The 12,762-nt window shown below is 54.2% G+C and overlaps 1 protein-coding gene across 1 annotated transcript; it reads left to right on the top strand.

Annotated features, from left to right (window-relative positions):
* The first annotated feature begins 5,513 nt into the window (after positions 1–5,513).
* Positions 5,514–7,134, top strand: FOXE3 (forkhead box E3). Its single transcript, XM_070592681.1, has one exon. It carries the CDS (start codon positions 5,514–5,516, stop codon positions 6,444–6,446), a length of 933 nt encoding a protein of 310 aa, XP_070448782.1. The 3' UTR covers positions 6,447–7,134.
* Positions 7,135–12,762: the final 5,628 nt, after the last annotated feature.

The raw sequence follows: 12,762 nt of genomic DNA, 5'->3' as shown, positions 1-12,762 counted from the left end.
CACAGAGCATGTGCTGAAGTCTCTCTGGGTGCGGTCAGGCCAGAGGCACCAGCGGGACTTTTGCCTGGGGAAGGAGAAATTGGGAGATGGCTTCCAGGGGATAAAGTGGTGATCTTCTGGGAGCAGTTGTTAGAGGACAAAAAGGAGTACAGCAGGCAGGCCAGGCAGTCTCTCAGAGGGAAAGATGGGACTTCTTGTTAATAAGGGTCTTAGGAGATTGAGGGGATGGGAAAATAAAGGAGACTATTTGCATCTAAAGCTGGCAAAGCCGGTTCTGCTCACTTGGTTAGCGAAGTCTCCCTGGCCCTCTGGCCGAGAGGAGCTCTGTAGAGAGTGTGTGTGCGAGCAGGAAGCAGGGCACGGGGGATTGGTGGGGATGAGGCAGTAGGGCCTCAGCTCAGGTCAGTTGGTGCCCGCCAGCTGTGTTAGTGGTGTGGTCTGGCTCCTGAGGGGATGGGGAGCCACTGAAGGTGTGGGAGCAGGGGCCACTGATGAGCATCGCTCTAGCTGCTGAGTAGAGAAGGAATCAGAGGGGAGGGAGGGAGACAGCCAGGCGGCTGCTGCAGTGTGAGAACTGATACTGGCCTGGAGGAGGAGTGACACAGAGGGACAGGAGAAGAGAGTGGATTTGAAAGAGATTTCTGAGAACTGACCGGTCTCGGTGACTGGAGGTGGCTGGAGAGGGAGAGAAAGGAATAGAGGATGATGGCCAGTTCCTGGTTGTGTGACGAAGTCGATAGTGAAGTCACTCTCTGAGAGGGATGGCTGGAGGTTGTCTTTCTTCCTGGTCTGGGGTGACTGGGAACGAGGGTCTGATGTTCCCCCAGAGCCAAGCCTTGGTTCCCACCTCATCGCGCTTGGCCCCCTATCTGGTCTCTTCGCCTCCTGCCTCTGGCCTCTCTAGTCGATCCGCTGCCACCCTGATCTAAACAAGGAATCGGACCATGCCACTCTCCCATTGAGAAATTCTCAACGGCCCCCTGTTCTCTCCAGGAAGATCCGAGCTCCTGAGCTTGGCAAATCAAGTCATCTACGGTCTGAGCTCATGTGCCTTCTTTGTCTCAGTCCCTCGACACTGTGCACTAGCCACAGTGACTAATAATAGTAAGAGAGCACCACCACAGCTAACACTTACACAGCATTGATATGTGCCACTTGTGGCCTAAGAACTTTACATATATTAGGTCATGTCATTCTTAGTAGAAAAACATTGACAGTCTTGCACTTCCCAGAAAGGCCCATTTCCTCTTGCCGTCAGAAGTTCGACCCCTGGTTTTCTTGTCCTAGGATCCAGCCTTCCTTCCAGCCATCTGATACATACTTACTGACCATCAACTTGTGCCAAGCACTATCCTAAGTGCCAGGGATCCAAACACGAGTGGGACATGGTACCTGCCCAGAGTGTATACAGAGTCCAGTGCGGGAGACGGACACCTGAAGAGTCGGGAAGGTAAGTGCAGTGATGGAGATGTGATGGGGGCTCAGAGAATGAGCCCCAATCCAGCCTGGGGCTGCCCCTGCTGGCCAGCTGGAGCTTTATCCCCTCCAGGAAGCCTCCTGAGTTTGCCAGGCTGGGTGAGGCCCCTCTTCTGTGCCCCTGCAGTCCCTTCTCTGCCCACATCACACACTGACCACTCTGTATGGGGAGTGTCTGTGTGGCTGCCCGCTCTGAGCGCAGCGAAGGCAGCGAACAGTCTGACTCGTCCCTGACCCAGCACCCAGGCGGCCTGGACACAGCCTTTCAGGATTTGCTGAGTGGAAGTGCTGGAGGAATGAAGAGTCATGAGGAGGGGTATCATACTCCTGGGCTGGTCTCTGATGCTCGCAGAGTCAGGCCTGCCCTTGTTCCCTTTCCTGAGCCTGGCTCAGACCCTTACCCCAGAGGGCACCCCACAGGGGTCAGGCCTGTGGGTAAGGCTGGGCTGCTGCTCTCAACCCTAGTTTAGGAGCAGCCTGGTTGGACAAGGCCACACGAGAATGGGGGCCCTGTATGCTCCCCAGCCAGGTCGGAACTGTCTGCCCCAGGATCCTGAGGAAGGAGCAGCATCCTGGGCAGCTCTGGTTTTGAGGGTAAGAGCGAGGAGGCCCCGTAGCAGCCTCAGGATCTCTGGGTGGCAGGGGGTTGGGTAGGGGTGTCTCTGAGAGTTCCTTTGGTTCCTGAGCCGCTTCTGCAGCCTTTGGGCTATGGGATCCGTGGATGCTATGATGGAAGTCTTTAGGAATAAATGACTCCAGAGTGTTCTCAAACTAGAGGGATTTGAGGAGTATTCCAGGAAGCCTTATGGGGTCTGGTGACAGCCCAGGCTGGCCCCTTGGACTCTCATTGGGTTAACATAGCTCTTTCTCCCCAGAGTTCTGGGGGTAGGGATGGGGGCAATCGTGGGGCCCTCCTAGAGGGGCTGTAAACTTGGGGAAGGACTTGAAATGACTTTCAGCCTCAGCCCCTCTCCCAGCCAGAGTGCTTGGGAAGCTCTGTCCCCAACACTCTGCTCCTGGCCTCGAAGCCCATCTTGGCTCATGGTGCCTCTGTTGAGGGGGCTGGGGGCAGGGAGCCTTGGGGGCTGATGCTAACAGCTTTGGACAGGGTGGGAATTTCCACTCCTATCTAGGGAGCCATCAACGCTGTGTGCCCTGACCTGGGCCTTTGGCCTCCAAAGGGCAGTGGGAAGGCCGGCCCCAGGGCCAATCCCTGGCCATTAATCCCTCCTGCCAGCCTGAATATCCACCCAGCGTGGTCAGACAAAGGACTGCCCAGCCCAGCCACTATGTTCCCCCCGCCCCAGGGGCTCCACTCAGACGTTGGGCCGCCTGGAATCCAGGCCCATGAGAAAGGGGCCGCCTTCACTGGCCATCTTATGCCCGGATGCTCAGCCGCATCCCGTCCGGCCCAGGGCCTGTGAAAAGAGGGCCCAGCCACGCTGAAAACACGGATTAGCCCTTGGGCTACCCCCTCACTCCGGCCTGCTCGGCTCTGGGAAGCAGGCCCAATGGAGGGGGCCAGGCAGGCACAGAGAACTGGAAAAGTCTGGGTTCTCACCCCTTTGGCCCAGCTCCCTGCCCCCACCTTTCCCAGGATCAGCACAGCCGACCTGCACGTTCAGTGTCGTTTACTCAACATATACTATGTCCCAGGCTCTACGCACGCACTTAGTCTGCTGTGGGAGGCAGTAAGAGCCACTCTCCATCTGAGGGTGTGAGACAGAGGCTGTGGCAGGGGCTTCGGAGGGGGCTTCAGCCCTAAGGGAGGGTGGGGAAGATGGTGCCTCTGGCTCTGTGTGAGTCTAGCTGCAGGGTGTGCTGCACCTGGTTGAAAATCCACAGGCTCTGAAATCCTGTCTCTGGCTCTGCCCCTCCCCTTCCCTTCCTGCTTTAATAGTGGAAATGCCAGTGTGTAGTAGAAAAAAAGTCTCCTTTTGCCCAGGGCCAGTGTGGGCCAGGCACTTTCACACACGACCCATCCGAATCTCCCAACAGCGCTGAGAGGGTTCATCACTGCCCCCATTTGGCAGGTGAGGAAACCCAGGCCCAAGGGAGCAACGGGCCGCGGGTCCCTCAGCTCTTGGTGCTAGATTCCTCGCTGCTGCAGCCGCGTGTCTTGGCTTCTTTGGTGAGCTGTTTGTGGTGACTGCACTGTCCTGTCCATAAGGCCTGTGCTCAGACTGCAGAATGCCAGGAAGAGCGTCCTGAGGCGGGACCTGTTCTCCTATAAGCCAGGGGTTGTTGCCTCTTCGTTGTTGTGGGGCGAGGGGTTGTCTCTAGACCTCCGAGTGTCATCATCTCCTTCCCCTCTGCTTCTGCAGCCCCCTCTGCCCACCTCTCTCATAGTTGTAATTGTCTGTGTCCATCTCTCCACCAGGCTGTGAGTTTCTTCATCTCTGTCTTCCCTGAGTGCTGGCAAAGGGCCTGGCACAGAAGTGCTCGGTGAATGAGGTGGACTAAACCAAGGCCTGGAGAACTGAGGGAGAGATGGATCTGGAATCCACGCGGCACTGACAGGACTCACAGACTGCTTGGATGTGGGCGTGATGGGGGAGGGAGGAGCCCATGATCATGTCCACGTTTCTGATCTGGGTGGCGAGGGCAAACACCATGTGCTGAGATCTGGAACACAGGAAGGGGAGCAGGCGGGGGTCAGGGGCTGCAGTGGGCTGAGGGTGATGCCCAGTGGTCACCTGGATATGCTGACCCGGAGGTCAGGAGAGAGGCTAGGCATCAATCAACTTTGCAGCTGAAATTGTAAGAGCTGGAAGAACCCTTGAGCAAAGCATTTCTACAGTCTCAGCTATAAAATCCGGTGTTCTTAGCAGACTCCAGTGCTCTGAACTCTGGGTTTAAGGCCAGCTCTGCCACTTAGTAGCCGTGTAAAGTTGGCTAAGTCACTTTAACCTCTCGGACCCTCAGTTTTCTCCTTTGCAAAACAGAATAATAACAGCACCCACCTCACAAGGCGTTCACACTTAAGTGAGAAAATGCATATCCGGTCTGTGGAAGCACTTGGGGGCTCTCTCTGACACAGTAACTGCTCCTTGGAACCCCGGGCTGAGCAGGCCCGCTTTGCGCATCTTCCCAGCCCGCACGCTGTGTGTGTAAGAAAGGGAACCTTTTTCTAGGACAGAAGGGGCATGGAGAGGCAGCAGCCAGAAAGGCAACTCCAAGTTGTGGATGTTCTGGGGGCTCTTGATTTAAAGCAGTTGGTCCTCTAGTTCCCAAATCTGCTAGTTGGACCACTTTTCACCATTCCGTTTTTTCAAAGAATGCTCACAAGTGGGCTGGACAGGACAGAGTTGTGGGGCAGGCAGCAGAGAGAGGAGATGGTGACCCTGCAGCCACCAAAGGTCCTCCCTTGAGACAAAGCCCGCCTCGCCCTGCCCTTCCCTGCACCCTACCCTGCCACATTGCCTAATGTCCGAGGGTGGGCCGACGCCTCCCTGACCAGCACAGCGTGAGGACGCTGAGGGCTGGCAAGGCCACCCTGGGCGCCCTCATTTCTGCCCCGCTGGGGTTGGAAGGACCAGGAGGAGGCTAGCAGAGGAGGCTGGAGGCGACAGGACTCAGCTGGGAGAAGCATAATGGGGAGGGGGCCTGGAGAGCGCACTGAATGGGTGGATTTGTGATTGGCATTGACCCAAAGGGGAGGGGATGGAGGGAGGGGCGGAAAGGGAAGGGGGCTGTTCGAATCTGGTGGGATGGGGCCAGGGCCAGGGCCTGACTCAGTGGAGGCGGGGAAGGGCTGAGGCTGGGTCTGGGAAAGACTGACCCAAAGGGACGAGACCAGGGAGGGGCGAAATGTGTGTGTGTGTGTGTGTGTGTGTGTGTGTGGAGGGGGTGGGGGTGGGGGTCCTGTGAGCCTAGTTGGGGCATTGGGATGGCAAATTAGGCGGGAGGGCTGGCCAGCGGGCAGGTCCGAGCCCTGTCCCAGGCTGGGGGGACGGGGAGGGGGGCTGTGTCCATATAAGGCCGGTCAGCGGCCCCTGCTCTCCCGGAGCAGCGCGGGCCGGGGCCGCCGCCTCCCCATGACCGGGCGCAGCGACATGGAGCCGCCCGCCGCGTTCTCGGGCTTCCCGGCGCTGCCCTCGGTCGCGCCGTCGGGGCCGCCGCCGTCGCCGCCCGCCGCCGCCGAGCCGGGCCCCGAGCCCGAGCCCGAGGAGGCGGCGGCGGGCCGCGGGGGGGCCGAGCCTGCGCCCGCGTCGGGCGCGGGACGGCGGCGGCGGCGGCCCCTGCAGCGCGGGAAGCCGCCCTACTCGTACATCGCGCTCATCGCCATGGCGCTGGCGCACGCGCCGGGCCGCCGCCTCACGCTGGCCGCCATCTACCGCTTCATCACCGAGCGCTTCGCCTTCTACCGCGACAGCCCGCGCAAGTGGCAGAACAGCATCCGCCACAACCTCACGCTCAACGACTGCTTCGTCAAGGTGCCCCGCGAGCCGGGCAACCCGGGCAAGGGCAACTACTGGACGCTCGACCCCGCGGCCGCCGACATGTTCGACAACGGCAGCTTCCTGCGGCGCCGCAAGCGCTTCAAGCGCGCCGAGCTGCCCGCGCCCGCCGCCGGCCCGCCGCCCTGCCCCTACGCGCCCTTCGCGCCCGCGCTGCCGCCGCCGCCGCCGCCCGCCGGGCCCGGGCCCGCGCGCCTCTTCAGCGTCGACAGCCTGGTGAGCCTGCCGCCCGAGCTGGCCGGCCTGGGCGCCCCCGAGCCGCCCTGCTGCGCCGCGCCCGACGCCGCCTTCCCGCCCTGCGCCGCCGCCGCCGCCGCGCCGCCGCTCTACCCGGCCGGCCCCGAGCGCCTGGGGCTGCCCCCCGCGCGCCCCGGCCCTGGCCCCGGCCCGCTGCCCGCCGAGCCGCTCCTGGCCCTGGCGGGGCCCGCCGCCGCGCTCGGGCCGCTCGGCCCCGGGGACGCCTACCTGCGGCCGCCGGGCTACTCGCCGGGGCTGGAGCGCTACCTGTGAGCCCAGCGCCCTGCGGGGCCCTCTCTCCGCCGGGACCGGGGCTGCCCCCGGGCTGGGCGCGCACCTGAGCTCCGCATCCCTGCCTCTTGGACCCGGCGCGCCGGTGACATCTTCTCTGTCCCTCATCCCTGGGGAGACTCCCACCGTCTCTCCATCGCACGGAACCCCCTGCCCCGAACCGGACTTGCGAGTCCCTCATTTCTTCTCCCTCCACTGGGAGCCCCAATCTGTGCACTCCCCCAGCGCTGTTATGGGCCCCCTGTCCCACCACCAGTGAGCCCCCACCCCAGGTTTCTGGTAAATTCCACACCTTCGCTCTCAAGCCTCTTCCTCGACGGGCTCCTTACTTCTTCAACCTTCCTTCGTGGTTTTTACAACATATTAGAAGTCAGACTCCCGGGTTGATGACTCCCTTGCTGTCTTCCCTTCATTTCCCCACGTGTTTGTTCGCTGCCCCTACCTACCTGTCTGCCCTTGGTGTCTTCCCGGGAGAGAGCTCTCCTTCCACACAGACACACCTGGCAGCACTCTGCCAGGCCCCGAGGACAGTTCTTCGAGATTTCTGAGAAAAGCAGCACCAGGGGCTCCTGACTGAAAGGGGAGTCCGTAGGCTGCCCCACCATCTGGAAAACTTAAAACTTAGTAGGTTATTATTTTTTTAAATAAAGCTGGTCCAATTAAAAAGAAAGAGGAAACCTTCCTCTGGGCTCAGTGTGCTGGCTGGTGACTTGGGGGTGGTCTGGGGAGGCAGTGGTGAGCTTAGTGCAGGATCTTAGGTTGCCACGTGGGGTGAGCCCCCTGTGAGTTGTCAGGCAAAGGTTCAGGAAGTGGGATTAGGATGTGATTAAGCCATAGCTATGCAGGGAGGAGGCCTCATGAAATGCCATCACCTGCTGTGTCCCAGAGGCTGGTGGAGATGAGGTGGGGTGTGCACGCGCGTGTGTTTGGGCAGTGGGTTTGTCTGCTCTGTGGGATTCTTCCCAGCTCCCAGGGATAAGGGAGCATTGGACACTCCTCCAGCAGGTACTTACTGAATGTGCCAAGCACTGTGCCAGGCACTGGGAACACATCACTAAACAAATGGGCAAGATCCCTGCCTTCTGGAGCTTAGGGATCCTTGGGGGAGAGACATGGCCAACCAGTCCTCAGAGAGATGGGAGAAGTGCTCAGAAGCCCTGCACTCAAAGTGTGGTCCACGGGCCTTCAACATTACCCTTGAGCTTGCTAGAAATGCAGGCTCTCAGGCTCCACCTCCAGCCCACTGAATCATCAGATTCCTCATTTTAACAAAATCCCCAGGTAATTAGCATGCACAGTATTCTGGAGGAAAGGCGCTGGGCCAAGGCTAGGGGCTCAAGTTAAAAGGCTCAAGCTCCCTACTTTAAGAAGTGGGACCAGGCGGCAGAGTCACACATCCCCCTTTGCACTTCTGGAGCTCAACTCTGCCCCATCAGCCATGCCCCCTGTCTTACCTCCCCTGCTGGATTGGGAGCTGGGGCAGCAGGGACTTGAGCTGATTTATGACTGTCCCCAGCACCAAGGACAGGGCAGCAGTGAGCAGAGACTCCGAAGTTGCAGTACGAGGGAGGGAGCTGGCCTTTGACCCAGTCCTGCTCTCCGGTGCTGACCCAAAGGCTAAGCGTCAGGCTTTCCAAGCTCCCTCGCCCGGGGGCTCCTGGTCTGTTAGGGCCTGGATTAGTTGTAGCGAAGGGTGGGGGAGGGGATCAGTGTGCCTTGAGCCTGGGGTGATCAAGATTTGCATGTTGGACAGGCCAGATGCACCTTTCTTAGATACAGGAGTTTAAAGCTCTGGGGTGGTGGTGGAGGGTGAGGGTGGAGAATGAGCAGCTTCTGGAGGAGAAATGTGCCAGAAATCTGAGCAAGAAGGGAAGGCCCTCTTTGGAGGTAGGGCTGTAGTGATGCACAGTCTGGTGTGAAATGCCCTGGATGGACCCCCTCCCTGAGCTGTTAACCCCTGAAAAAGTCAGATCTAATTTGCCTGATGCATAGCAGCCCTTCACTTAATATTTGTTGACTGACTGAGTGAATCCCCACAGTCTAATATTGTGCCTGACTTACTGAATAAGGACTGGCTTAACAGTATTTGGCACTTTCTTATCCATTCTCACTTGTGGACCTCACAGTGACCTGCAAAAGAGGCCACAGAGGTGAAAGAGGTGGAGGTGGAGGCGGTTTGCCCATTCATCCTATGAGGAAATTGCCCCTCCCTGGGGCCCAGCAGGGGCCAGAAGATCCAGCCCTCAGTTCCTGAAGGAGTAAGTCTCTACAAAGATCGCAAATGTTCCTCTGCTCCCAAATGGTGTTACAGCTCCTCCTCCCGCCTCAGAGTACCTGTTGATAAATTCCTTCCTAATCCAAGAAATTTCCAGGGAAGGGGATGACCCCTCTCCCTCCGCTGAAGCCAGGAAGTGCTTCTTGAGCTCTGAATTCCATTCTTGTCACCACCCTGCAGGTCTCTGTCCCTGGGATCTTGGAACAGTGAGGTCAGGACGAGGTGGGAAATGTCTGTATGGAAATTCTAGAAATGTCATTTCTGAAATGGAAAACGAGTAAGATTTTATTTTAAAAATGCCTCTTTAATTTTCCCTATTCCACAGCATTGAGGGCGTACCGTGTGCCAGGTGTGTGCTGGGCTCTGAGGTCAGTGCAGATACAAACCCGAGACTGTTCTTGCCCTTACAGAGTCCATTGTCTGGAAAGCTATGTGTGGTAGAGTGCCCCAAGAATTGTGACACTTTGGTAGATGCTGAAAAAAACAAAAAACAGCCTTAATCCAACTCTGTCTTTAAAAAGCACCAAGCACTTTTTATCTAGAAGAGAGATTTCAATATTATTGCCCTGCTCCCCTTTTTGCAGAAAATAATCTGAATAGAGACTTGAGAACTGTTAAGTAAATACTTCCCCTTCATTCTTGTAGAAACCTAGAAGTCATCTTTAATCTGCAGACACACTTTTAACAATTAATTTTTGATCTTATTAAATTGAAACAAGCAGATAATCTAACAAGTCAAATAGCAAACGCCTTTACTGGTGTCCTGCCCCACTCTCGGGACCTCTGCTTTGTTCAATTCATATTTGTCTCCTTTGGAATATACTTCCACATTCCCACGTTTATACTCCTCTCTCTTGAGACAGTAATGATTAACTTTCTATTATGATAGATGATCAGTGACCTTTAAAATTTCTCTCTCTTCCCATCCCCACCCACATTACCAACTTCTGGTTAAATTAGTTTTTAGCATTTACGTTATTCTTACTATATAAATATTTTTCTCTGATAAGCTACTAGTGTACCATGACTATCAGGTTTTGTTTTGTTTTTGTGGTGCAACTCTTGATTTTGCCTGGAGTCAATGCCATGTTTTTTCATTTGCTTAGCTTTCTTTGTATTCATGGCTAAATCTTCCTGTATCTTCCAATAGCTGTGGTACGATTGTCCACGAGGTCAAACGTACTAGGAAATCTGTCATTGCTTTTGGTTGCTGTGTTTTTCCTTTCCCGGGGGCATCTCTCCCAGAGCCCGCTGTCCTCCAGCTCCGGTCTGGGCTGATTGCTCTCCGTGTCTGCTGCACAGATGTGGACCTGAAATTTCCACTCACTCTCTCTTTTGGAATTCCCTCCATCTCTCTCCTGTCTTGGATCCTTTGCTTCCATATCTTCCTTTCTCTTGCTTTGTTTCTTTGTTTCAGTCGAGGTAAATTTGGGGGAAAATTTTGCACATCTGAAATTAAGGTGATTATTTTAGTGTGAGGAGCTAAGTGTACACTTTGATAACGAAATGGTTAAGGCGAAGCTGTGTTTTATAGTCTTTTATTTTGGGAGGTTGAGGAAGAGGGGAATGGGAGATTGTTTCCTGGGTTCAGTATGCACTGCCTACTGGGAAACTGAAGGTGCCTCATTGTTATGGAAATGAGGGATGTGAGTTTTGGCAGGAAGGTTAAGGAGGGAAAGGTTTGGAGTTCCTTAGAGGAATAGGGAGTTCTTTATTGGTGTGCTGAGGGGGCTGCTTCCTGACTTAGGGGGACCTGGAACACTGGAAGGATGGCTTTGGGCCCAGGATGGTGCTGAGCTGGTTAGAGGGCCTGTGGGACCTGGCTCAAGAAAGAGGCCAACATCACCCTGGCACATGGAAAATTGAGTACACAGGAAAGTGGCATCCTTGGCAGGGACACAGGCAAGCATATCAACAAAGCTCCTTCAGGCAATTTTCAGGGCTGTGGGCCTCACCTGGGAAGGCAGAAGGACAAATGCACAACGTGGAGACCCTCTGCTGTAGTGACTGGCGTGGTTTTAAGCCCAGGTGAGGTCCTTCTTTGGAAGATCCTAGAAGTATGAGGGAGGGGGAGCATTTTGCAAGATACAGGAGGCTAAAGTGGTTTCCTTTTAAAGGAAAAAAGTCCTGTGGACCCCCAGTATTGACTTAATTTTTTATTAACAGGTATAAAATCCTTAGACATGTATCTTTTATGTAACTGTAAAACAATTTTTATATAAATTAAATTCAAACAGAACTACAAAATAAAAATTCAAACCCATAACATTAATCAAATGTAAAAGAAGATATTGTCTTGCTGAAACTAAATTACTTGCACATGAGTGTGGCCCTGAGGTCTTTTGGGTTTGGCTTGCCTTGAGCCATGTGACATTAAATTGACTCACCATCTTTTTCTTTTGAATGAACTGCAAACATTTCTTCATATAGCAGGCCATGCCTCCAACTGGCCCAAACGCAGCATGTATTTATAAAGTCTACACTGTTTTTTGCCTCATCTCAAGATTAAAATAGCACTACTTGATAATAAATGCAAATGAAGACTCTAAATACCAGATCTCTGATACTCATGATATCAAGAGGTCTTCTAAGTGGTCCAGAATATGCTTATATGAATGTGCTTAAGATTATTATTGAAATGAAAACACAACATTCAAAAATGTTCATAAATTCCTACATGTATAAGAATATGTTCTTGGACCACAATTTGAATTAACCACTTGAAGATTTAAAAATGCTTATCTAACTAACTCTTAGGTTAGAGGAAAATTAAAAGTACAGATTATTTATAAATTAATAAAAGTGAGAACAGCACACATTAAAATCCATAGGATGTAGTCAAACTTGTGCTCAGAGGAAATTTCATAGCCCCAAACATGCCATTAGAGGGGATGTGGGGTGGGGTGGGGAGACCAATGAAAAGGCTACTGCTGTATCCAGGCGGGAAAGGAGGGTGACTTGGTGGAAGTAGGGGTGGTGACAAAGGAAAGTAGCCACAAAAGAATAGAAACAAATCCTCCTATTCCAGAGAGGTTACAAACTTACTAGCCTCATGCTGACCCTGAAAGCTTGAGGGTGGTCATTTGGCTGGTAGGCACTCTGGTCGGGCTTGACTGATTTAAGGAGTAACCAATCGCAATAGACCTCTTAGTCCAGAAGAAATGAAAACACTGCCAGAGATGGTTCCTTCATTGCTCCCGCCAGGGAGCACCTCGGCTGGCTGGTCTTACCTGTGAATTCTGTCAAACCATCAAGGAACCTATTTTTCTAGTTACATAAATTGTTCCAGAACACAGAAAAAACAGAAGTCATCCCAATTCTATCTACTTAATCACCTTATGAAAAACCCAATACAGAAGGCGTGAGCATGCAAAATACAGCCATTCGCACATATGAAGGAAGATGCAGAAATCCTCAATGAAATATCAGCAGACCGAATCCGGTACTGCATCGGAACAATGCACGATCAAACACAGCTTATCCCTGGAACGCAGGGTGGCATTATTAGAATTAACAGCTCCACTTTATAGATGATGAAATTGGGGCTTATAAAGGTTAAGTGACTTACCCAGGTCAAGCTGCAAAGTGACCCACTCAGAACTTGACTCTAGGTCCGCCTGACTCCAAAGTCATTCTCTGCCTCCAAGGAATAGGCAAGTGGCAGTGGAAACTTGGATCAAAAGCCCCAGGCACCAAAAAAATTCCTCAGTTCACACCATATTCTCCCCTGCCCCATCCATCACGCCCACAGTCCTGATCTTGAAAGGTACTTTTCGAAGCCAAGTGATAGGTTTGGTTTCCTTTTTTTTTTTTTTCTTCCAGTTTTCCACTTCTTCCCCCTTCCACGCTCCCTCTTCCCCTCCTTTCCCTGTACTCCGGCCCCCTCCTCCCTCTCCCCTCACCAATTTTGTGGAGACAAAAGCGCCACCTATTGGCCACCTTGTATGCACCTGATTTGAGCAGGAAAGCAGTGGAATGAAGCCAGGATCCATTTGGACGCTGGTTGCGGCTGGGGTGGCTTCT

The sequence above is a fragment of the Equus przewalskii genome, chromosome 2 (assembly GCF_037783145.1).
Source record: "Equus przewalskii isolate Varuska chromosome 2, EquPr2, whole genome shotgun sequence".
NCBI classification, from domain to species: domain Eukaryota; kingdom Metazoa; phylum Chordata; class Mammalia; order Perissodactyla; family Equidae; genus Equus; species Equus przewalskii.
The sequence above is the reverse complement of the archived record's forward strand: the minus strand, read 5'-3'. Positions and strand labels throughout refer to the sequence as shown.